The sequence below is a fragment of the Microplitis mediator genome, chromosome 9 (assembly GCF_029852145.1).
Source record: "Microplitis mediator isolate UGA2020A chromosome 9, iyMicMedi2.1, whole genome shotgun sequence".
Classification (NCBI taxonomy): domain Eukaryota; kingdom Metazoa; phylum Arthropoda; class Insecta; order Hymenoptera; family Braconidae; genus Microplitis; species Microplitis mediator.
In genome coordinates this window covers 13,250,691-13,277,815 of record NC_079977.1, presented here as the reverse complement: position 1 = coordinate 13,277,815, position 27,125 = coordinate 13,250,691, and the positions used below count along the sequence as shown (strand labels likewise).

Genomic DNA, 27,125 nt, shown 5'->3' with positions numbered 1-27,125 from the left:
CTAGTAGTATTAGATAACCGAAAAGGTGTTTACAAACATAAATTTATGTTTCATTACTTTGTTTTCTATAAATACATACAAATATTAAAGATGCTAACTGACTTAAGTCGGGAGGTAATTAAAGTACGAGATACTAACGGTTAGATTCATATTACTAAGTTAAAGTAACATTATAAAACGCTGTGTCTCAGGTTTAGGTTAAAATTCTACAGTCAAGAACTATTTTCTACAATATTCAAAATTGATTTTAACTTTTAGTTTATATAGAACCAGTCATATAATTAATTTAAATTTATATCGAGCCACTTTATACATGATCAGAAGTCGCACCGATTTTATTAAAGCATCGCGACTTACGGAAGTCGGGAGGTGTTACGTTTTGGCTTTAATTAAATTTAAATAAAAATATTAGAAATTTTATTTTAAGTTTTGAATTATTTATTCGCCGCGGTGGGCGAATAAACGGTTCGAAACTCCATAGAATCATAAATAAATAATAAATTGATAAATCGTTACTTTGTTGGCGATATTATTTCTTTTCACTGCCAACAATGTAACGGAAATCTCTTGCGATGAGAGAGTCGCCGTGGCTCGCGGATAGTCTTATCAGATGACAATGCATGAGACCCGGGCCACGACGATTCTCTCATAGAAAACCTAAGATGCAACGTTAACATTTTGCTAATGTATTGTACCAAGAAGCGACAGAATCAAGCCAGTTGATCACAAGATCTAGTAGAGCCAAGAACTCTACACAAACCTGCTGGCTTGATCCTGCTGCTACCGGCAGCCCAAAAATCACATACTTCGTATTAGGCGCTGCTACCGACAGCCTAATACTCTCACCTGTTCTGGGGGCTGATACCGGCAGCCTAAGCCCTTCCTTTCCGAATTCAAAATTCATGCTTCGAGGCCGATGAAGCTGGAGGTCAGGATGTGCAGTGAACCTCGGTCGCGGGATTCAAGGTGCTATCGCGGACCTCACCAAAGTTCGTCCGAGAATTAAATCTGAGGAAGTTCTTGTTGAGCCATCGAGCTCGTGTGTTGTTGAGCTTTCGAGCTCTGGTAGTGTGGTCCAACAGCTGAAGTCACTCGCCCTTACGGAAGAACCGAGTCTTCGGGGCTCGTCTTGTCCACACTCAGAGTAGGCATCAAGGGATTATTTGGGCCGAGTTATGGGGCCAACAATCTCAGCCATGGTAAGTGAATATAACTTTTTTTGCATAAAATAAAAGAAGGTCAACAGCTGACGCACCTGGGGTCTATCGTCACCCTAACGACGTCAACCTGGTCAGTTGAAAAATATTCTGTCTAATAAATGAATAAGCCAGACTGTAACAAATACTGTTAATTGTTTGAGCTCATGAATACGTAATCAGTTGAATAAGGATTATAAAATCGAGGTTGAGTAATTAATTGAAATAATTGAAATAATTCATTTGAGTCTATTTGAACACTGAGTTGATTGCAAGCATGTCATGATAATAAGTTACATGAAAACAGAGGTTACCGAGCGAAGTTAATGATTGAACATTTCATGATTATTTTTAATATCACCAAATGCATAAATAATTGAGTTCATTGAGTTCAAATAATAATGATTACTTAATTTAATTGAATTAAATGAGCTCGTAATAAATTACACTGAATTGAATGTATTTGTTGAACACGTGGTAGCATGTTTGCAGAGGCTACCGAGCAAGAATTAACTTTAAGATCAATTAAAATATTAAGCATAATGATAATTAAATAATTAATGAATGAATGAATTAATTAATTGATAATTAATCAGGGTGATCTACAATTAGCTTCGCAGCGAGAAAATTTAGATAGAGGAGGTGATTCTAAGCATGAAGTTCCTTTGCCACTTTTGAAAATTTTGAGTAGTTTTTGAGTTATTCAACATTTTAATTGACCAATCATATGTGAGAACTGGAATCTAGAAAAAAAATTAGAAAAGAATAAATATTAAGTTTGGCAATAACGCGATTGTTAACTTCAAGTCATACATAAATTTTTTATTTCAAAAAGTTCGAATTCTGCAAAAGTTTGAAGAACGAAAATAAAACACCCAATCGCAACCTCAAATATATATATTCTTATCATACATTTTTCAAATTTACTTACTGAAAATTGTGAATAATAATTATGCTTTCATCATTAGAGTCAGGACCACGGACAATTAAAGCACAATAATGTTTTTGGGGCATTCCACGCTAAATCGATTAATTATGAAACCAACTCCTTTTGATTTCGCGGATAATTTTTTTTTATTTTCTATCTCACTAAAGGCGTTTCTCATAATTTTAATCAATTATCTTACCCACTAAAAAAAAAAATAAATACGAATGTTTGAAAAAAATTTTTCTTTTATTTTCAAAATTCTATTTCTTTTGCAAAAATAGACTCATCGGGACGATAAAATCCAAAACTAAAAATAAAATTAAATTAAAGTCTGAAAATAAGACCAAGTTATCGGCATAACTCAATACAAAAAATAAGACAAAATTGAAGCCTTATAGGAAGTCTAAATTCAAGACAGAATAAGATGAAACTCAAGACCAGAAATAAAACAAAATTTAAGCTTTATAAGAAGTCAAAATCAAAGACGAAATTCGAGGTTGAGAATAAGACAGTTTTCGAGACCAGAAATAAGAAAAAAATCAGAACTTAGTATAAGACGAAATTCAAGTGTTACGTCTAGCTAAATGCTGAACGTTATATTTTATTAATATATTTTTTCTTATATAATTAAATTTATGCGGCGACCAGATTTTCTTTTTTTTTTTTTTTTAATAAACCTAAAGCGATAAGACATAATGGAATTTTAAAAGAATGCTTTCAAAATATCTAGGCTTGTTTGTTTTGACGTTCGTGAAACGCTAGAACAAACACCTAAATGTAATTATAACCTAATTATAATGACCCCTCAGGCAATTGTAAAGGCCCAAAGGCCATCTGGAAACACTTTTCATAAAAAAACCAAAAATATTTATCAACAAAAGTGTACGTGGAATATAATTTTTTAGTTATAAATAAATACAATCTTAATCCCTTACTTTCTCTTTAAGTGCACTTTTGTCGAGACATCTCGTGATAACAAAACAAATAGACAAATTAGATTTTAATGATGAAATAGTCATTAAGAGAATAAAAATTCAATAAATAATTTCTACTTTCAATTAAAAGAATATCAACTTCAATTAAAAGAATAAGTAACAATCTAATAAATAATTACTAAAACGTAATACTTCTTAAAATAAAAGAATATTCCAATGAACAGTTTATCAAATTCAAGTAAACGAATATTTAAAAAATTAATAAATAATTCTTACAAAAAAAATCATGAGTAATTTAAAATTTGAGATAGTAAATATAACTTTTGAATATTGTAAATTAGAGTCGGCTGACTAGCCAGCTAATAATATTTTTTTTTTATATAATCTTAATAATTTTTACTTTTTAATATTATAAATAGAGTCGGCTGCTAGCCATCTATTTTAGATTCTAATTAGGATTTAATTCCAACATCAAAATTGACTAAAAAAAATAGTAATATCTAAGTGAATAAAACTTATAACAATAAATAAATAATATAGGCTTAACGCCAATCAAAAAAATATAATGTTAACTGAAATTAATATTTTAAGTTGACAAATCATAATATTCCAAAGAACAATAAATAAATTAAAACATTTAAATTTAAAATATTGTTATAAGTAAAATATTGTACATGTGGATGTATGTGTGGGTGCGCACGCAAATAGGCCCACATAGGCGTGTGCCCTTACCGCTTTTCTAAGGTGAAAATCTTAGAGAAAGGGAAAGGATCCATAGGAACTGTGTTTCGATTGGACACAGTTTTCCCCCAAACAATGAACGAAATAGGATCCGATAAGAAAACATAAAAAGGGTCGTTAAACACAAAAATAGTTAGTCCCGGACAAGAGTTCCATTGAGGCAGTGAAGTTCAAGTCACAGTGTCTTCACAAAAGTTAAGTTACACTAGTTCCGTACTAGTTCAGTTTTTATACAAGTGTTCTCACACTTTTCCACTAGTTCCGTACTAGTTTATATTATACAAGTGTCCGCACACTTACATTATCAAGCGTTTTATTAAAATTAGTGGTTTTATAAGTCTAAATTTAACGGTTAAAATAAAATTGTAAGCGAAAGTAATACATAAAGTCAGTGTAAACTACGACCATACAAACATCCAGTTGCTGCGACTACAGGTACTGTAATTTTGAATGTTATGTTGTATTAAAACAAAAACGTTTCCAACACACGGAAATATCGTAAAAGTTGTATTGTATTCAAAAATCCATAGTCCTCTCTAGTTATTAAAACAAATTTAATTGTAAATTAGAGTCGGCTAACTAGCCACTTAATACTTTTATAAAATAATATCAAGTTTTATTGTATCCATATCATCAAAATTGTTAATTGTATAATATAGAGTAATTTAAATTGTAAATCCAACATATTTAATTTCATCACACCTCCCAGATAATTACACTCAGTGTGATCCCGGTCTAGTGGTCGAAAGACTAGGGCCGAAAATAAAAATAATAAATTATGTCCAAAATCACGATACAAGACACCACATTTTGGACGTAACACAAGACAAAAAGTAAGACAATCCCAGTGAACATACCAACGTAACAGTGATATCACATCTAGAGAACATGTAACGTAACACATACAACGTAAATTTTACATTCCGATGATATAAATTGTAATGTAAATGGTATGTCAAATTTGTGACGTAAATGTGACATTACGATTACATGCATGTTACTGACCGAGTGATATCACATTAGTGACCTAAATGTGACGTTATATTTATATCACATACTAACGTTAGCTTTACATTACCTCGGATTTACGAAACAAAATCGACTTATGAGTGTGTAACAATCGTTACATATGGATCGCGATTTAACCATTTAATTAATTTTTTTAAAATTTTTGACTTTATAAACAAAAAGTACAATGCCACACCCAAAATCTTTGCGTTGAGATCATCTCAGGTACCTATGTAAGTGCATGCACGATGAGTAAGAAAACAGAGATCGACCGATGTGACAATTTACCTTTCTCTTTCTCTCCATCAAAAGGGCAGAGCCTATGCTCAAACCCAACTACGTCATCTAGCCGTATACTCATCTTGCATCCACACTTACCTGCGTACACCTATTCACAACACATTTATAAGAGAGAATGTATGTATGTATGCGTACGGGCGTAGTACCCAAAGTATGTATAGCTGCGACTTAACGGAACACCTGCACGTGTGCACCGGACCTCTAATTGACTCAACGGTCATAAAAATTTTACGACCATCTAATTTACATATTTCGAAATCACTGCATACGTTCCCATAATATGACTAAACGGATCTACGCACTTAGGCATTTGTTTTTCTATTAGAGCACTTACTCATCCGTTGTTGTTGACAAAACGATATCATCCGATGTCCATATATGGACTTTTCTAAATTTTTAGAAAGTTATTCCCGGAATCATGTACTTACTCATCATGTTAATGAGATGGACCCAATGATTGCACCAAAAATCTATGACTTTCCCTTCAAAACTAGAGTATATAAACTGCCGAAAATCTAACGAAGGCAGTCAATCGCTAATCAGAATTAAACTCTGCCGGATCTCGAGTCGATCAAAAATAATCTCTCCGAAGCTCTCCAGATTTTAATAAAGTACCGATTAGTTCTAACGGCTTAAGTCCGGTTAGTACCGCGAATCAGAGGTAAAATTTTAATCGTTGTCCACGTGACGGTCCACCGCCTAGGCAATCGGACTCCTTGGCCAAATACTTAAATTTTAGAAACTCGCGAAAATCACGGTCGATTCGACTCACCCAAATCAGGATCATCGGTCTCGTGACGGTCTATAGCCTAGGAATCCAGACTCCTAGATCGAAATCCTAAAAACAAATTTCAATATCCGCATTCGTATTCGGTAGATAGGGGAGTGTATCCGCTTGGCACCCCAGTAGCTCCGAGTCCGGATAGTGCAGTAATTCCGCTGAGGTAAAATCACGACGCCACAGTGCAGTGTTCCGGCGAATTAAATAAAACAATTTCGCGATCATAAATTCAAATCGGTGAATTGAGAGAGAGTGTGATCAGCGCAAATTTGTGAACCACCTCCAGCTGAGTGGTAAGTCAAAATATATATATATATATACATATTGTTAAACCTATAACATACCCAATGTAAACCTTATTATAATTTTATACCAGAATATACAGATTCTTTTCTTGTTTTAATCAAATATATCTTTCTCTTATTTATACCTCTCACTCTAACATTCGTAAGTTAACGGGTACAGTAAGAGACAGACGTAAAGGAACAGGGACTTCTCGAGGGCCCATATTCACCTACCTACTTCCCTCTCGCTTTAAAATCCCTGACCTACCCTAAAGCCACGCAGGTCAACGATCGGGATTGTCTATCGTACTTCCGCTCGGTACGAAATAGACTTATTTAGTATACAAAAACTTGCCAAATATTAAACATTCTCACACTAGCCACGTGACGGTCCTATTAGGCTCCTTGGTTGAGTAATAGAATAAATATTTTGGGTAGTTTTACTAAATAATTAATTAAATAAAACCCTTCGCCCGTCGCCTTCACTCTCTCCGATCGTGACAGTCGAAAAATTTGGTGACAGCGGTGGGATACGCTGGTGAATCGTTCTTTTATAAAAAAAGTTTATAAATTTTTATTCGATTCTTATAATTTTAATCAATCAAAAACAAACGTCCTGCCTTGTTGGAATTTCCGAGTTAAATTTCAACTTGTAATTTTTAAGTTTTAAATTCTCAAATTTTAATCTTCAAAAACCTTATAAATTTTATACATTCAATAAATTCTCAAATTTAAAAATTCTATATTTAAAATCTTTAAAACAATATTTCTACTTAAACAACTACATTGAACTCTCAAAACAAAATTTTTCTTTTTGACATTTCAAAGTAAAACAAAAACTGATTTAATTTTCTTAACTCAGTCATTAAACTATTTTTCTCAATATCACAACCAAAAATTATTATTTCAATTTTTAAAATCGTTTCGATAAATTTTATTCATCGCAGAAAATCCAAAAATATTCAACACGTCAAAACTAATTCGAAATCTTTTCAAAATCATAAAATTTTAAAACTTTTAACCTTTACCTGAAACATTCCTTTTTTTTTCTTTATACTAATCTTTATTTTACTTTTTTTTTAAATAAAATCCTGGAATAAAATTCCAAATTATTCCCAAGAAACTTTTCTGAATTTCTCTGAAATTAAAATCTTAATTTTTCGATTCTTAAAACTATTTGCGATTTTATTTTTTTTGAAAATCTTCTTTCATTTTTATTTCAAAATAAATCTTTATTTGAGGAAATTTTACACTTTCAGTTTTAATATTTTAAAGATTCCTACAATTTATTGTTACCTACAATTCCATTAGCCACACATATTATTACCACAACACGTTATATGCCTAACTCATCTACACTAAAACGCAATAAACAAACAAAAATAAAATTTCACATAGAAAGATTAATTGCAATCGTAAAAGACGCACCACCGTGCCCTTTTATAACAAAATAATTACACGCTAACAGATCACAGAATTTTATTAATTACAAACTTATACCAGTCGATATACCTAGAAGATTTTTGAAATTTAATTACAAGCTAGCGCCCCTTGACCCGCGTATGCAAATATTAGAAGAAAACTCAATTTATTACCGATAAATTCAATTATTAAACTTAGAGTCAATTTCAGTGAATAAATTTGTGGTTTTTCTAAGGATAAGTCGATTCTTTCATTTCATAGTACTACCGGGTTTTACGTGCAATAAACTCGCTACTTTTTCGCACCCGAAATTGCAAATTATTTTTGGCAAATCTTGGAACATTTATTACTCACTCATTACTCATCTCATTAATCGAGGTTGCTTAGAAGACCGCAGACTTATTGTCGGATTTTATTCAACCTTTCATCGATTGCTTAGAAGACCGCAGACTTTTTGTCGGATTTTATTCAATCTTTCATCGAATCAATTGGGAGACCGCAGACTTCTTGTCGGATTCCAGGCGATTCAGTCATTATTCACTCATCCACTCATTTTCAAGAAGCCATAAAAGTTTGTAATATTTCGTAAGATCAGTTATTAAAGTACCTCACTCATTAATTGATCAGTGGAACAATTTTGAAGTGTATCTTGTACGTACAGCCTGGAAATATCTAATGAGAACCAGAAAACGCGCCGGAAGAAAGTATCAGTTACGAAAATTAGTTGCAATATACCATAGGGGAGAATTACCATATACTCCCGTAACAATACCACTATCCTTACAAAATCCAACAAATACTTTACAAAATCAGGAAATAAATCACCCACATTCGGAAAAAAAAAAATAATTGCAGTTCTATAAAATAAACTAATTTCACTCTTACTTTTACACACAATTTCAAACACTATCCAATGAAACGTGGCCACCGTGCCGGGAGAAAATTTCAAATACGGAAATTAATAGCTATACTAGAAAAAGGGACAGTGAATCCACATCCAGTAAAAAGAGAAAAATCAAACCATTCAGTACAACTTCAGGAAATAGATAATTCACCTGACAGTAGTATCAATAAAAATCCTGAAACTAAGGATAAACAAACACAAACAGACACAACACTTACATTTGAATAATTAATACATTTTCAACACTAATTACTTTACAATAAACAAATTATAAATTTAATACAAGGCTATCTAAAATTTGGTAACAACTAATTAGTGAATATTTTCTGTCGGCGCGACCTTTCACTTGCGTCTGACTATTGCAAATCTAGCTTTCCTTGCCAATCCCGTACTACTTACTAGGATTCTCATTCTTATTATCTCTATATTACCCCTATAACCTTTTCCAACATAAATAATCAAAATGTCGAAACATGGCGAAGACGCTTTAGACGCACAAGTCCAGAACATAACCCGACATGCGAATATTACGGATCAAATGATCACGTCCCTCGGGGAAAGTATGACATTGCATCAAGCATTAATGCAAGTCCCAAGTTTTGACGGTAAAAACATGCCTTTACAAGCGTTCTTACAAGACGTAGAAAACGGTCTTACAATTGTACCAGAAAATCTTGAAAACACTTATTTTAATGGAGTTAAGTCCAAACTTAAGGAAACAGCTAGAGACGCGATCGCGGATAAAACAATTAACACATTGGGTACTCTCACAGCCGCGCTTGAAGAATATTTTGCCACTAAGAAAACGTATCCACAATATTGCGCGGATATCCAAGCTATCCGACTCAAACAAAACGAATCAATTCTGAGTTACTACACTCGAATAAAGAAAATTCGCGCTAACGCAGTAACCGCCTTGAACGAAAGCTTTAATAACGACGCCGAGGTAACCGCGATGAAGAAAATGCTAGACGGTTTAGCCCTCGAGTCATTTAAACGTGGATTACCAGACGATTTAATATACGGAGTAAGTGTACAAAATCCTGGCACTCTCGATGATGCATATAAGATCGCATTAAGGCTTGAGGAAGACCTGAGAGGTAGCTCTCACCGTAATTCTAATTATTTGGCCTACGCGCAATCCGAATCCGTAAATCTTGATCTACCGCGCAGAACTCGAACAGTAAGCTTTCAAGACGAAGAACGTCGAAATACAATACCGTTCAGATTCACTCGCGAAGACCATACTAGATCTTCTAATTCATATAGTAGATCTCCGGTGCGAGATACAACACCACCACGTGACAAACGTAACTATCCTGAGCGTAGCAATTCGCCTTATCGTTCACGAAGTCGATCACCTGGAAGTTATTATCCATACTACCCTCCACCGGGCTACTTCCCTCCAATGCCATACCTACCTCCCATGCCATATCAATACCCACCTCCTGGAGCATATCCACCTCCAGTACCATACAATACGCCATATTATCAAAATTATTCTCCCCAGGATAACAATCAGAACAATTCTAACAATAATTACAGTAACAATAACCCCAATAATTACAATAATCGTAACAACTACTATAACAATAATCAAAGATATGGTAATAATGGTTATAATAACTATAACAGAAATAATTACGGGAATTACAACACCAATAATAACCCGCAAAATCAGCAAAATAATTCGAGACCTACTTCTCCCGCGCCATCTAAAGATTCTTTAAACTCCAACGCAGTTCGACGGAACGACGCGACGTCGAACAGCGCGAACCTCACGGAAACGCGTCCATCATCAATCAGATTTCTGACCGTCGAAGATTCGTAATGTGGTCTGAAGTCCAGGGTAGAGGACCAGTCGTTACTCTAACAGCCCCGGAGTTGCGAAACGGCAGAGCTCGTTTCTTAGTCGACACGGGTGCTGATATAAATGTAATTAGAAAAGACGCACTGGCCCCTCGCACAGTAATCGATACCTGGGACTCAGTTTCCATAAAGGGAATCACTACTGAACGACTCGACACTTTAGGAACCACCGAAATTACATTCTTTACAAATCCCGAGAAATTTCACGTTCTCGAGACCCCTTTACCCATTCCAACTGATGGAATTATCGGCATAGACTTTCTAACTAAGGAAAAGGTTGAAATATCTTTTCATCACAATACCATAGTCGCAGATTCCGAACCCGTACACCCAATTCCGCTCGAAAATACTAAGGGTGAACCATTTGATACACCTTCGATAACTATGTTTCGGAGTGAAGATGAACCCTCAGTATTTTTGTTAAAAGCCAGAACTCGAACAGTAATACCAATTAATCTTCGTAAGACAGATCTAAAAACCGGATTTTTACCTCGCGTCGAAACCCGCGAAAACATTTTCATTGGTAACGCTTTAGTCACGAATAATGACAGTACTTGTTATGTTTATGCGATTAATGCCTATGAAGACGATATAGAACTCGTCATACCACCACAAGAAATAATTCCCTTTGAATGCGATGGCAGTTCAGAGGATTTCTTCGACGATTCTGAAGATAGTGATGTACCGGAAGATGGTCAAGATAGATTCGAGCGCATATGTGCTAGCCTCCGACTTGATCATTTAAATATGTTGGAAAGGGAGCATGTGCATGAGCTTATCAGGGAATTCCCAATGCTCTTTCACCTTCCTGGAGATGATCTTCCAGCTACAACAATGATGACACACTCCATTCCAACAGTTGACGAAATTCCTATATCAGTGCGTCAGTATCGTTTTCCACCTGTACATAAGGAAGAAATCGCTCGACAAGTAAATAAATTATTAAACGACGGTGTAATAGCTGAATCTGTCTCTCCATATAATTCACCTCTTTGGATAGTCCCAAAGAAGCCAGATTCAAAAGGTAATAAGCGCTGGCGTATGGTAATTGACTTTAGGCAACTAAACGAGAAAACCATAGGCGATGCTTATCCTCTTCCGAATATAGTTGAGATTCTTGATAGACTAGGAGGAGCAAAATATTTTTCAGTTTTTGACTTGGCCAGTGGATTTCATCAAATTAAAATGAATCCAAAAGACCAACCGAAAACTGCATTCAGTACACCAAATGGTCATTATGAATATAACAGAATGCCACTTGGACTGAAAAACGCTCCAGCTACTTTTCAACGACTTATGGACAGAGTTCTGTTAGGTCTACAGGACGTTGAGCTATTTGTATATCTCGACGACGTCGTTATTTTCGCGTCATCACTCGAAGAACACGGCGTACGTGTCCGACGACTCTTCAATCGACTAGAACAAGCCAATCTGGTCTTACAATCAGATAAGTGCGAATTTTTAAACCTTGAAGTTGCATATCTTGGTCATATTATTGGCAATGGCGGTGTACGTCCAGACCCAAAGAAGACCGAAGCCATCGAGAAGTTTCCAAGACCAAAAACAGTCACGAACATCAGACAATTTCTTGGACTAGCTGGATATTATCGTCGCTTCATTGAAAACTTCTCAGGCCGTGCGAAACCATTGACAGAACTATTGAAGAAAGATAACCCATTCAACTGGACCTCAGCTCAACAAGAAAGTTTTGACGATCTACGCAAAGCATTATGTACATCTCCAGTTTTGCAATATCCTGACTTTTCTCAACCATTTATTCTTACTACTGACGCTTCAGACCTCGCTATTGGCGCCGTGTTAAGCCAAGGTAAAATTGGTGAGGACAGACCAATTGCTTACCTATCAAGACTCCTCAAAAACGCAGAGCGAAATTATACAACAACTGAAAAAGAATGTTTAGCAGTTATTTACGGTATTTTACATTTTCGACCGTACCTATATGGACGAAGATTCACTCTCGTCTGTGATCACGAACCTTTAAAATGGATCGACTCTGTCAAGCCACCAGTACAACGGCTAATTCGATGGAGAACCAGGTTAAGAGAGTACGAATATGTCTTCTATTATAAACCAGGAAGATTGAATGTAAATGCAGACGCATTATCACGAAATCCTGTTGTTATGCCTATAATTCCCACAGGAAAATCTGAAACAGCTGCGAGACAGTCCAGTTCAATTGCCAAACACTTAGAACGACTACGATCATCCGCTATAAAAGCAGCAGAAACAAATGCCAGTACTATAGGTGAGAGAGTGAGGATGCGAAGAATAGCAAGTAATCCCTCGCTAGCACATCCACCTCCTATTAGGCGTGCCAAAACTATTGCTGATATTCCAGTACCAGAAAAACGTAAACCTGGTCGACCTCGAAAACCACCGGACATTGTTCAATCAAGTGATCCGACACCACCGGTACCGCATGCTAGAGATAGTGCTTTTCCAAGCCTCGCTAGTAATCGCGTACCACCTTCTAAAAATTCTGAAAAACCAGGACCACTATCTACAAAAACTCGAACAGCTGACTATCAATTGACATACGTAAATAATCAGCAAGGCGAAGAAACACCTGCGCTATCTGAACCAATACAAAACTCACTGCCTAGAAATGTTATTGAAGTGTCACCTGGACCATCCTCGGGAAATGAAACCTATTACTGGGACCCACGTGCTGAAGATCCGACTTATGAATCGCCCCTTCCAACTAGGAAACCCGAAGCACAATCCCACAGACCATCTAACATAACCTTTCGACATCCTGTAGGACGATCAACCCCTGCAGTCACGTCAGAAGGATCAACAACAGACTCAGAAAGAGATGAAATAATACCACGAGGGACAGCAAGCAGACATTGGGCTAATCTACCTAATCTACCTAATCTACCAACTATCGATGAAATTAATTCAAGTACAGATACAGATGAAGAAGTACAACAACCACAACCGAGACGAAGGAAATCTGTAGCTGATACTGTTCCTTGCGAATTATTTTATCCAGGAATGAAGAATAACGAAAGTAAAATATCCTTACACACAACGAACGAAAATCTGACATACTTCAGAGATAATTACTTGCATTTTATCTCTGCTGACTGTGAACTTACAACCATCACATCACGACTACTGATAGAAACAGACAAGATAGATCTACAAGATCTGAAGTTAAAGAAGCCGAAAATTAACCAAGTACTGATAACACCGCATGGTAAACACAAAATTCTTAGTGCAGTGATAAAGAAAAATCACTTTGATTCATTTTCCACACAAGAACTAAAAGACGTGCTAAAAACCGTCAAAAATGTACTGAACCACTACGGCATTAAAACTTTGCGGATCTCAAAACCAGGAGATATGCTTGAAGGCTTAAGCCAGTCACTTGTCACTGACGTTCTCAAGGAATGCCTAGATGACTGTGAATGTTCACTCACCATTTGCCATGGAAGTGTAACTATACCAGACGAAGATGTCCGCCAAGACATCATCGCGGAATATCACGAGAGCCTAACAGGTGGTCATAAGGGTATCACTAAAACATATCGACGAATTCGTGAACGTTTTTATTGGCCAAATATGAGAGATGATATCACAGAGTTTATTCGTACGTGCAGAAGTTGCCAAGAACAGAAGTTAGTCCGAATCAAGACTAAAGAACCAATGATCATCACAGACACTCCTGCAGAACCCTTCGACAAAATCTCAATAGACACAGTGGGGCCATTACCTCAAACACCATCAGGTAATATGCATATCCTCACTGTGCAAGACAACCTCACAAAGTATTGCGTAGCAGTACCAATACCAAACATAAAGGCTGAAACAATTTCAGACGCACTCGCTCGTCATGTGATTATTCAGTTTGGGTCACCTCGCGTAATATTAAGCGATCAAGGTAGATCATTTGTTGGTAAAATATTTCACCACTTAGCCAAACTTTTCAAAATTAAACAAGTAACTACCTCAGGGTACCATCCACAAACTAATGGATCCCTCGAGCGTAGTCACATAGTATTGGCAGAATTTATCAAGCATTACGTGGATAAATATGAAGACTGGGACAAACTCGTCCCCTTTGCAATGTTTTCATATAATATCGCCGTACACGAATCCACTAATTTTACCCCTTTCGAACTTATATACGGTAAAAGAGCGCGGATACCCAGTTCTTTTCCACCTCCTGATAAAACCGAGACTTACGGAACTTACTTACATGACTTAGTCAACCGTATGGATGACATGAGACATTTCGCGGCATCAAATTTAATTAAATCTAAACACCGCTCTAAACGTTACTACGACGCTCACCTGAACCCCAGTACTTTGAATGTTGGAGATCAGGTTTATGCTATAAAAGAACCTCGAAAAGGTAAATTTGATTCGCATTATAAAGGCCCGTATATTATAGCTGAATTGTTAGATAATAATACAGCTGTAGTAGAAGATGAAAAGGGCAAACGTTCTCTTAAACATATAGATAAATTAAAAATCTGTAACACTAGAGATTCTACTAACACTGACTCTCAATCTGATTAACATACTATTATTTGTTTTCCTCTTTTCTAATCGTTATTTTTGAGTTTTAAGGTATTATAGGTATTGTAGTGCAACCATTGACGATTGGGCAGTATGGAGTTAATAAAGTTTATACTTCAGATAGCGTCAACAGTTCCAACAACGACCACGGCATACCAATTAAAATCAATAATAGTAGAAATCGTCAACTTCATTGACATAACCTCAAAATTACAATTTAATCTAACGATGATATTATTTCTTTTCATGATTTACCTACAATAATCACCATAAAAGGAAATAAGACGAATAATCTCAAATTCTGAAAAAGAGAAATCATCAATTTAACAAATGGAATAAATATATAACAATACGAGTAACATTCTTAACTAACCATAAGATGGGACAAATATACATCAATTAAGCTTTTAAATAATATATAACTATAGCAACTCAGAAAATGAAATCTGATACCATGCATATATTTGTCTTATTTTATCGTTATAATAATCATATACATACATAGTAATATTGACATAATAATTTCAAACATACACGTAACATATTCAAATACTCATACTTACGACGATACTTGATTAACAACTAACAAATAGTTCATATTATTTTATAACCATATGAAGACACGCATAATTATTCATAAGTATGTGTAAGTGAATAAGATATTAATCTAAATCATAAATCATATATAAAAATGAACACGATAACAAACAAAACAAACAGACAATAGGTCGAAAAATTTGAGATTTATGCGCGAAATAAATAAGTTTGAACCGTTAGTCATTGTTTAAAAATGATATTCTATTATGTCAATATACATTACAGGTGAAGGGTAATATAAGTAAATGGTAAAAAGGTAATATAAAACAGAAAAGAAAAAAAACAAATATATATATATATATATATATATATATATATATATATATATATATATATATATATATATATATATATATATATATTTGTAACAATATAACCATATAATTCACAATTAACGGTAATGGATAGATAAGTAAGAATCATTGCATAAAGCATAATTTAAAACTCGCTACTTGAATTTTCGATGAATAACGCAAGGTACCGAAATAACGCGTTAGGTAGATTGTAAGAGAAACGCATCAGCATAAACAAGAAAATTATGTAACTTACTCTATTATCGTTTCTTTAGGTTCAATATTAATTATTTCGATCAATAATTTAGTATGATCCTTCAATCTAATCGAAGTGAAGAACTCTACGTTAAACGTAGTCTCGTTACAAATTTCTACGCGTATGTAGTACAGCGTTTATGTCAAACATATATACATGCACTTATCCGTTTTCAAATTAATAATATTCCAGTGAAATGCTTTTAGACTCGAAAGCCAGTAAACAATTTTTTTATTATGAATAATAAATCGAATAACCAATAGAAGGATAAGTACATGTGTAAATGCGTGTTGTATAAGAACAATCATATATGTAATTACTATAAAAGGAGAATATATACGTCGTTTATACAAAAAAATTGTAAGCAATCATCCGTACAAGTGCAACAGAACATCAGCAGCCATTATGAACAGACCCACAATCAAAAGAGTGAATTTTCTAGGGAGACAACCGGTCGTTTTCCTTCCTCAGTGCATGAGAAAAGCACCAAACAATTTAAAACGAGAACACATGTTAGTCATTTGTGATATTTCACGTCACAACTGAAAGAGGAATATTGTAAATTCATGACACCACTGAGAACACGATTGCCAATTTAACTTTTTTGACCATTTATCTAAATCTCCAATCGTTCATAACGACTATGAGCCATCAGCTTTGGATTATCTGTTTAACACACCATCTAATCGTCAGAATATTCAAGATGCTGTGCATACTACAGTACATAAGTGACCACGATTGAACACTTAGACTACACCAAAAATAGTAATGTAAAAGATTAACTTCTTTAATGTCTAGACAGAACCATAACTGATCTAGAAATAAACAAGCGATACCAGTACTGTTAGTTAACGATTGAAAAACAGACTGTAGACACTACATCAAGGCAGAAAACTACGAACGCATGAAACTGCCTTACACTCTCACAAGTAAGTGACCTATTTGCAAACTCAAAACCTAAATCGTTCCAGCATTGTCACGTAGGATTGAGTAAGATCCAATATGTATACTGGAAGTCCTTGGAATAAAATCAAGGGCTTACATTCCATACCATATCTGAGCTTACTTCAGGTCCATTACCATTGGGAATCTACAGAATATATAAAAATCTCTGGCCTGGGAACCCTGTCCTCTAAAGAATTGGATGTGTTAACCTGGTCAGCTCTGCAGATTCTGATCTGGAAATCCCTCTTTAACCACAACCTACTATTGGACTCAATACAACGCAATTGTTTAGCAGCAACCACCTGATTTTACGGATGGAGAAATATTCAACCAACGATACATCTAAAAATTTATCCAGGGCAATTCTCATGTTAGATGGAATAGAAGGCAACGACCTAAGTTTACCATGAAAATGTACTCTTCAAATCAAAACAGGGAAATACTCACAGCAGCAACCCAACAAAGAAGACAGAAAGACATCCAACTATTGAACATCTGCCAGACCTCATCAAAATACGTATTGTTAATGTGTTGAAGAAGAATAGTTTTCAATGTAAGTTAAACCGCAATCCATATTGACCAATTACTTCAATTCCTATTTAAGCAAGATTTGCATAAATTGAAGTCATCGAGGGCGATGACGACTCTGGGGGTAGAGGTGTAACAATCGTTACATATGGATCGCGATTTAACCATTTAATTAATTTTTTTAAAATTTTTGACTTTATAAACAAAAAGTACAATGCCACACCCAAAATCTTTGCGTTGAGATCATCTCAGGTACCTATGTAAGTGCATGCACGATGAGTAAGAAAACAGAGATCGACCGATGTGACAATTTACCTTTCTCTTTCTCTCCATCAAAAGGGCAGAGCCTATGCTCAAACCCAACTACGTCATCTAGCCGTATACTCATCTTGCATCCACACTTACCTGCGTACACCTATTCACAACACATTTATAAGAGAGAATGTATGTATGTATGCGTACGGGCGTAGTACCCAAAGTATGTATAGCTGCGACTTAACGGAACACCTGCACGTGTGCACCGGACCTCTAATTGACTCAACGGTCATAAAAATTTTACGACCATCTAATTTACATATTTCGAAATCACTGCATACGTTCCCATAATATGACTAAACGGATCTACGCACTTAGGCATTTGTTTTTCTATTAGAGCACTTACTCATCCGTTGTTGTTGACAAAACGATATCATCCGATGTCCATATATGGACTTTTCTAAATTTTTAGAAAGTTATTCCCGGAATCATGTACTTACTCATCATGTTAATGAGATGGACCCAATGATTGCACCAAAAATCTATGACTTTCCCTTCAAAACTAGAGTATATAAACTGCCGAAAATCTAACGAAGGCAGTCAATCGCTAATCAGAATTAAACTCTGCCGGATCTCGAGTCGATCAAAAATAATCTCTCCGAAGCTCTCCAGATTTTAATAAAGTACCGATTAGTTCTAACGGCTTAAGTCCGGTTAGTACCGCGAATCAGAGGTAAAATTTTAATCGTTGTCCACGTGACGGTCCACCGCCTAGGCAATCGGACTCCTTGGCCAAATACTTAAATTTTAGAAACTCGCGAAAATCACGGTCGATTCGACTCACCCAAATCAGGATCATCGGTCTCGTGACGGTCTATAGCCTAGGAATCCAGACTCCTAGATCGAAATCCTAAAAACAAATTTCAATATCCGCATTCGTATTCGGTAGATAGGGGAGTGTATCCGCTTGGCACCCCAGTAGCTCCGAGTCCGGATAGTGCAGTAATTCCGCTGAGGTAAAATCACGACGCCACAGTGCAGTGTTCCGGCGAATTAAATAAAACAATTTCGCGATCATAAATTCAAATCGGTGAATTGAGAGAGAGTGTGATCAGCGCAAATTTGTGAACCACCTCCAGCTGAGTGGTAAGTCAAAATATATATATATATATATTGTTAAACCTATAACATACCCAATGTAAACCTTATTATAATTTTATACCAGAATATACAGATTCTTTTCTTGTTTTAATCAAATATATCTTTCTCTTATTTATACCTCTCACTCTAACATTCGTAAGTTAACGGGTACAGTAAGAGACAGACGTAAAGGAACAGGGACTTCTCGAGGGCCCATATTCACCTACCTACTTCCCTCTCGCTTTAAAATCCCTGACCTACCCGAAAGCCACGCAGGTCAACGATCGGGATTGTCTATCGTACTTCCGCTCGGTACGAAATAGACTTATTTAGTATACAAAAACTTGCCAAATATTAAACATTCTCACACTAGCCACGTGACGGTCCTATTAGGCTCCTTGGTTGAGTAATAGAATAAATATTTTGGGTAGTTTTACTAAATAATTAATTAAATAAAACCCTTCGCCCGTCGCCTTCACTCTCTCCGATCGTGACAAGTGACATAATCTTGGTGATTCTATATTATCGTCACATTTACATCACAATGTAATGTTTCAGATATGTTCATATTGTTACAGCACTCTTACATAAAAAGTAGTTATATTTAGTTTACATCGAAACATTTTATCACATTTATGTAAAAAATTTTACTTTAAAATGATGTACGTATTTTGACGGCATTGCCATAGACAGGGTTATGCATAAAAACTATGTATTTGTTATAATTAATATTTTTACATTAAATTTATGTAAAAAATAATATTCGATATTAAAACCCGCTGAGGTTTATGTCGAATCGGTGGAGTAATCTTTTTGTTTAATTTATATAAATTTACATCTGTATTTTCATTTGCTTATAAATAATTGAAATAATTATTTTTATTAATATTAATATATTTATTTGATGATTAGACATTTTATTTGGTTTTTCTAATTTTTATTGTTATTATTCTTTTTTAATAAATTAACTACAAATAAATAAATAACAATAAAAATAATTATAAAATAATTATTTACAAGCAGGCGGAAAAATTAATAAAGTGTCTGACGTGAGAACATGCAATCGCTGCACAATAAATATTTGGTAGTTCAGGAATCCACCGCTAAGATATTCATGGGCGCGCAAATTGTTCCTCCAAGGATACATATGATCCACCTTTTATCCCCCAGCCGAATGCACATTCGAGGTAACCAGTCCAACGGATACATTTTTGTCTGGTATCGACCCGTATGGGACGATACTCATAAAATACAAATAATATTTCAGTATCGAGAAAAATAAACAAAAGTAAGAACTTGGAGATTTTTAAATATTTATTAGAAAAAATGTACTTTCGTATAGAAAAAGTATATATGTTTTTCAGCTAATAAATCACATATTAATATCTCTTATATTTTTTCTTTCTGAATTTTTTTTTTTAATATAGCAATTATAATTTCTAGCACACAATAGTGCTTTGTACAATTTAATAGAAAATGATGTCACTTAAAGGTCATTGTTATATAACCTTAACGTAAAATTTGTATTTTTTCATGACTTATATGTCATGTAAATATGATATTTAAATAACATCACAGTTATATCACCAATGTAACATGTACGTCACATTAACATCACATTTACGTTCATTATGTTACGTAACAATGTTACGTAAATGAGTGTGAAATTGTGATATACATGTTATGAAGATGTGATGTACATGTGACTTACGATTTTACGTAACCGGAAGTTTTCATTCTATAAATGTGACATCCCTGTTACGTTGATGTGTTTACTGGGATATTCATGACAAAAAGTAAGACGGAATCGAAGACAGAAAGTAAGACGAAATTCAACCTCGTTTTGACTCAACTTCAACCTTGAATAACTTTCGAAGGAGTGAATTTAGCAAAAAATGTTAGAAGACCTTTTTTGTAGAGCATTAAATTTTCTTCAAGAATATGAATCTTGCGTAAAAAAAAATTTTAATGTTTCTAGTAGTTACAAAAATCCAAAATAAAATCAAAGAATTAAAAAAACAAATCAATGTTTAAGGGGTTAGGGGTAGTCAGAATTTTCAAAAAATCGATTTTTTTTTTTTTGCATTTTCTTAAAGTATAATATTTTAAAAATATTGTGTGAAAATTTGAAGTGAATCCGACAAATTCTTTTCGAGTTATTTAACAATGACCAAAGGACGCTCGGGTGCTACGTGGCATTCGAGAGCAGGTAGCTAGAAACAGCTGCAAGCAACCGACCTTTCGGGTTTCATTGTCATGAATATCTCCCCATTTTAATGTATTTATAATTATATATATATATATATATATATATATATATATATATATATATATATATATATATCCTTCTACATATATTCACAATTTGTAGGTAGTACAAGAACTGAAAAATAATTTTTGGTTGCCAGTATACCTGTAGTCGTTGCACTGATCAGTCGATAGTTTTGTGATAAATTATTTCTCAAGTGAATTAAATTATTAACCATGGGACGTGATTCTAGAAAGGTTTCAAGAGAACTTCGGAGTTCTGAAAAAATTAATAAGTCGCGTTCAGTCAAAAGAAAGAATGTTTTTAATCCGAAAACAGCCGAACGTGATGAAAGTATTCAGAGTACATCTTCTAAAAAATTAAAACAAAACACTGAAGATGATGTACCTGAAGACAGCAGTACTGAATTTCGAATAATAAATTTTATTCAGGTATTCACTGCAATTTCTGCTCTTATAAAATGTAAAAAATGTGATGGAAATGTAGTGTTTCAAACAGCAAGTACACGTGGGCTGGGATTCAAAATTGTAGTTGCATGTAATAACTGTGGAAATGAATATATTCCTTCCTGTTCTTTCGTTGGGCATTCTTATGAAATAAACAGACGTTTCATTTTTGTAATGAGAATACTAGGAATAGGATACGAAGGATTGTGCAAGTTTTGCGGCCTGATGGACATGCCGTCTTTTTTAGATAAATCTACGCATACAATTTTACTGAAACAGATTTTGAATTGTAGTAAAGCCGTCGCAGAAACCTTCATGACGAAAGCTGTGAATGAAGAAAAGCAAGCAATGCCAACAACTGAAAATGAAGATATAAATCATCTAACTGTATCGGGAGATGGAACCTGGCAAAAACGGGGATATACATCGTCATTTGGAGTTTCTTCTATAATTGGCTATTTTACTGGAAAGATTCTTGACATAAACATTAAAAGTGCATATTGTAAGCTATGTGAGTATTGGAAAAAAAAAACAAATACTGTTGAGTTCGAGGAATGGTATCAATCGCATGAAGATGTGTGTTCTGCTAATCATCAAGGGTCTTCTGGGAAAATGGAGGTGGATGCGATGGTCGAAATGTTTTCGTATTCTGAAACTAAATATGGAGTTAAGTATGCCAACTATATTGGTGATGGTGACTCCAAGACCTATTCAGGAATTATAAAATCAGATCCTTACGAAAATACAACTGTAAATAAAAAGGAATGTATAGGGCATGTCCAAAAGCGGATGGGGAGTCGATTACGTACGCTGAAGAGTAAACAAAAAGGTCTTGGTGGTCGAGGTAAGCTCACAGGAAAATTAATAGACAAACTAACTGTGTACTATGGTTTAGCAATACGCCGGCATTGTGATTCTATTGAAAATATGAAATCTGCTATAATGGCAACCTTTTATCACTACGGCTCGAGTGATGAAAAACCGAATCATGATATGTGTCCAAAAGGCGAAGAATCTTGGTGCTCTTACCAGCGCGCTGAAGCAAGAGGAGAGCTTGATACCTTTTCTCACGATTATTCTCCTTTACCTTCTGATGTTTTAAAAGCTATCAAGCCTATATACGAAGATCTTAGTAATGAAAATTTACTTTCAAGATGTGTAGGTGGATTCAATCAGAATAATAATGAAAGCTTTAACCAACTAGTATGGAAAATATGCCCAAAAACGGTAAATACTAGTTTTACCATCGTACAAATAGCTGCATACGTTGCTATGTGTATATTTAATGAGGGTATAAATTCATTATTAGTCTTGATGAATACACTAGGACTTAATTGTGGGCCTAATTCTCATCGGTATGCAGAAAGAATGGATGCTGCACGTATCAAAGTAGCAGATAAGCGCGCTAATGATAACACCCGAGAAGGTCGATTGCAACGTAGGCACCAGCAAATCGATATTTTGGAAGCTGCTATGTCGGCTGAAGAGCTATTATATGGTCCAGGAATAGATGACTCAGTGTAAGTTATTAAATAATTCTTATAATTCGACATAAATCCATAGCAAAACTTTAAATGCGTTTTTCTCAAAACTATGTTTTCTGAACTGGTGATCACTGTAACTTAAAAACTGCTCGGTAGATTTCAATAAAATTTATTGTACTTTTGAAATACATTAAAAACTCGTGCCTGATCGAAGGATTTTTTTTTTTTTTCAAAATTTCGATTTTTTTTTAACAATAAACTGTCGGTTTTTTTCTCGAAAATTTGAAAAAAATTTCCTGAGGCCGCCATTTTGTTAATTTCGAAAAAAAAAAAAAAAGCTTCGATCAGGCACAAGATTATCTATTAATAAAACTAATTTTTCTTGTCCGATTGATTTTAGATGAATCTCCAAGGACTTATGATGATCACCGCAAAGGACTTCGGGAGGAACGGGCTCTACAAAAACAGCGATAACTTTTTGAATTATTAATTTTTTTTTTTGAAATTTTCGTGAAGTCAAATCGAAACGTGTTCTAATAAAGCTATGTTTTTATTTTTGTCAAATAAAGTAATTAACTACAAAAAAAAAATTATTGAAAATCATCATTTTTTCATACCCCTGAGTACCCCTAACCCCTTAAGGAACGGTTACGAGGAAACGGCTCGTTTTACGGCAATTTCCTAATAGAGATTTTTTGTAGGGAATACAATTTCTTTAAGACTATACATTGCTCAAATTTTTCAGATAGATGATTTACGAGTTTGAGGTAATACATGAAATTTCTGTCATAAAAATAGTCGTAACGATACACCTCTTAATATCAATATTAAGGACTCAAACTTGCACAATAATATATTTTGGTCATCAGGAATAATATTTTTACAGTATCGAAAAAAAAAAAAAATAATCGATTTTTTTGGCCCAGTCTATTGTGTATGCTTATTCTTCACAGCATACACACCTATCGAGAAAAAAATCATAATAAAAATGTATACCCCAATAATTATTTTCTTTATACTTCGAATAGAACTTGAAATTAAGATTTTTATAATAAGGAACTTCGTTCCTATCTGGTGTCCTACGACACCGCGCAATTTTTTTTCACCATGTCACTAAACAGCTATTGAGACTTCGCTTTTTAGGCGATTTATAAAACGTGAATAGCGCATATAAGTTGAATAAAATTATGGGCGCAACATGTAGGGTAAGTCATAATCCGTCACCCGCGATGTGTTGTCACTCGTCTTCGGTACGCAGTATGCACTCGCTTCGCTTGTGCCTGTGAACCTGCGACTCGTGCTAAACGCGTCGCGCTGACACATTATGAATCACTTACCCTACTAGTTACGCCAATAACTATTTAAATTGTCTTATGGAGAAGGTTAACTGTATGTTTAGGTTTCACTATATTTAAAAATTGGGAATTTTCTTTCAAAAAAATCAATCCTTGTCCCTCATACACTTTACGGTTGTTTTTAACCAATTTTATTTAACTTCTGAGCTTTTCAAAACAATCCAAAAAAACTTCAGCGCAAAGTCATAAAAAATAAGCCAAATTTAGAAATTTTTTTATTTTCAATCTAAAAAAAAAATATAAAGGAAAGTCGGCACAAAATGGGAATAGCCGGGTTAAATACTGTCTTGGTTGAAGTTTTTTTTGAGACAAATAAATTGAGAATCGAAGGTTTCGGACTTCAAAAAAAATAAAAGGTTTTATTGAAAAAACTTAAATATTTCATATATCGTGACTTCCGAAAAATTTATTGTATTTTTTTCTGAAAACTACATTTAATAACACAAATTTTGAAAAAAAAATAGTGCCGAAAGATTAATTTGTGAGAAAGTTATAGCAATTTAAAAAAAAAAGAGCGGTTTTTTTCGAAAATCCGTAACTTTTTTTGAGTTGGGTAAAAAAATCTGAAAAAATTCAGAAAAATGACTTTGGTAGGATAAAAAATGATGAAAAAGTTTCAGCGAAATCGAAGTGGGTCGGGTCAAAACCTCAGTGATTTGGCATGGAATGCCCCACATATATATCAATTTTTCAACGAATGGTATTTGTGAATTCTACTCAACTAATTACAATAATTTATGACGAAATTCCTCGAAAAATCGACCATGAGAACAACTACAGTAGTTAGATTTTAAAAAAAATCTACCTCATAAAAAAGGCCATTTGGCAGCCAAAATGGAAGGTAGATTTCCAAATTAATCTATATAAAAAGTTGCATATATACATATCTTGTGATACATATTAGTGTATAGTAGGGTGTGTCAAAAAAAAAGAATTTTTTTTTTCTATCATAGTCTCAAAAAATTCTTTGGGGCCTAAAAAAAATTCTCCTAAAAAATCAGCTTGATATCTCGAAAATTGAGCTGGCGGTTTACAAGTTCATTTCCCGATTTAAAATACACGTAAAAAATTTTTTTTTTAGTTTTTCGAGGAAAAGTCGAAGAACAAATTTTTTTTTCCAATTTTGAATTTCACACTTATATAGGAAATTAAATTCCCTACAAAAACGTATTCAATAGTTATGTTCGTAACTACTATATAAAAAAAGTTACAAGCCCCCGAAGTTAAAAAAAATAATTTTTCTTTTATGTATAATTATGATTTTTACTTTTTTGTTATTAATTGGTGGTATTTTTTTCTTCTAATTTTAATTCTCAATTTTCTATATAACATCTTCAATAAAATTTTCAAATTTAAAACGTTTTAGTACCACACTTAACCGCTACAGAACATTATAATAATAAAAAAATCTATTTTATCGAGTGACTGACACCAATACAAATAAAAAGTTAATCGTCGCGGTTTTAAATTATTTTATAAATATTTCTTGCATAAAAATAGCTTCTATATGGAAGATTGAAAATTAAAATTAGAAGAAAATACTACCACCAATTAATAATAAAAAAATAGAAACAACAAGAAACATACCTAAAAGAAAAAATTTTTTTTCTTTTGAACTTTGGGAGCTTGCAACTTTTTTTGATATTGTAGTGACGAGCAGGGGTGCTGAACAAAAGTTTTACTCAAATTCATTTTTATTCATTGAACTAAATAGTTAGCTCTATGTTAGTAACGACTTTGAACTGAATTATACTGTCAGCGCCAGAAAAACTATAGCACCGAATTGAGTATAATGAATCGCTAGAAAACTACCCGGGCTCTGATCCTAAAGTCCACAAACTTAAATACTTAACTATATGAGTGAACTGGCCGAAGCTCCGAAGACACCGCTCTATTCGTGAATACTATACCTAGCATCTACGCTGTTCACACTATATACAATTCAAGAACTCTTGAGGCCTACTCTGGAAAAAAACCTCACTGATTTGAACTCATAAACAAAACTGTCTGAATAATACTGCCGCTCGTTCCATTGAATCATTCAACTCCATGAAATGTAGTCCCACCAGATGGTGCTATTAGTAATATCATATTTTAATATATATCACCAGAAAAATTTACACAACCGTACATGAGTCGATATAATTAATTCTCAATTTCTTAGAACTCTTTGAATTTTATAATATTTGATATTATTGATTTGTTTTCAAACTACTTTTTTGACTATCCTTTCTTTTGGATTTCATAATGAAATAAATTATGGTACATTCTGCTTAAAGGAATGCTGAGAGAGAAAAATTAAAAACGTTTTGAAAATTTTTAGGGAAATTTTTATTAATACTAATAATTGAAAAAAAGTTATCTATAGAAAACGACGCACGACTATTTTTTATAAAAAAATAGTGCATTTCGTAAACGAATATACATATTTTTTTTTTTACACGACTCTTAATGCGAAGAATTTGAGTGTGCTTTACGATCGGAAAATATTAGAACGATTATTTATTATGTTCTCCAAAATTGTGAAAAAACAATTCGTTTTTTATTTGCATTAATTTTTCATAATTTTAGAAAACGTGATAAATAATGATAGATAACGTGATTTAAAAAATATGCTTCCTTAATATTAATTTTTATAGTC

At 33.9% G+C, this 27,125-nt stretch overlaps 2 protein-coding genes across 4 annotated transcripts in view; both read left to right on the top strand.

Annotated features, from left to right (window-relative positions):
• The window catches only part of LOC130674272 (LIM homeobox transcription factor 1-beta-like), a 229,071-nt gene that overhangs the window by 136,566 nt on the left and 65,380 nt on the right, over positions 1-27,125 (top strand). The gene's annotated exons all lie outside the window — the stretch shown is intronic.
• Positions 21,282-23,745, top strand: LOC130674271 (uncharacterized). Of its 3 annotated transcripts, none has more exons than XR_008991006.1 (3): positions 21,282-22,872; positions 22,973-23,165; positions 23,530-23,745. XR_008991006.1 is itself a non-coding variant. In XM_057479549.1 (2 exons), the coding sequence occupies exons 1-2, from the start codon at positions 21,415-21,417 to the stop codon at positions 23,531-23,533; spliced, it is 1,755 nt and encodes a 584-aa protein (XP_057335532.1). In that variant the 5' UTR covers positions 21,282-21,414; the 3' UTR covers positions 23,534-23,744. The 3 variants fall into 3 exon arrangements, 1 of the variants encoding a protein (XP_057335532.1); XR_008991007.1 differs by having other exon boundaries at positions 22,955-23,165; XM_057479549.1 differs by having other exon boundaries at positions 21,282-23,165; positions 23,530-23,744.

Coding starts and splice junctions, on each gene's coding strand:
- LOC130674271 (XM_057479549.1), top strand. CDS start 21,415: ATGGGACGTGATTCTAGAAAGGTTTCAAGAGAACTTCGGAGTTCTGAA.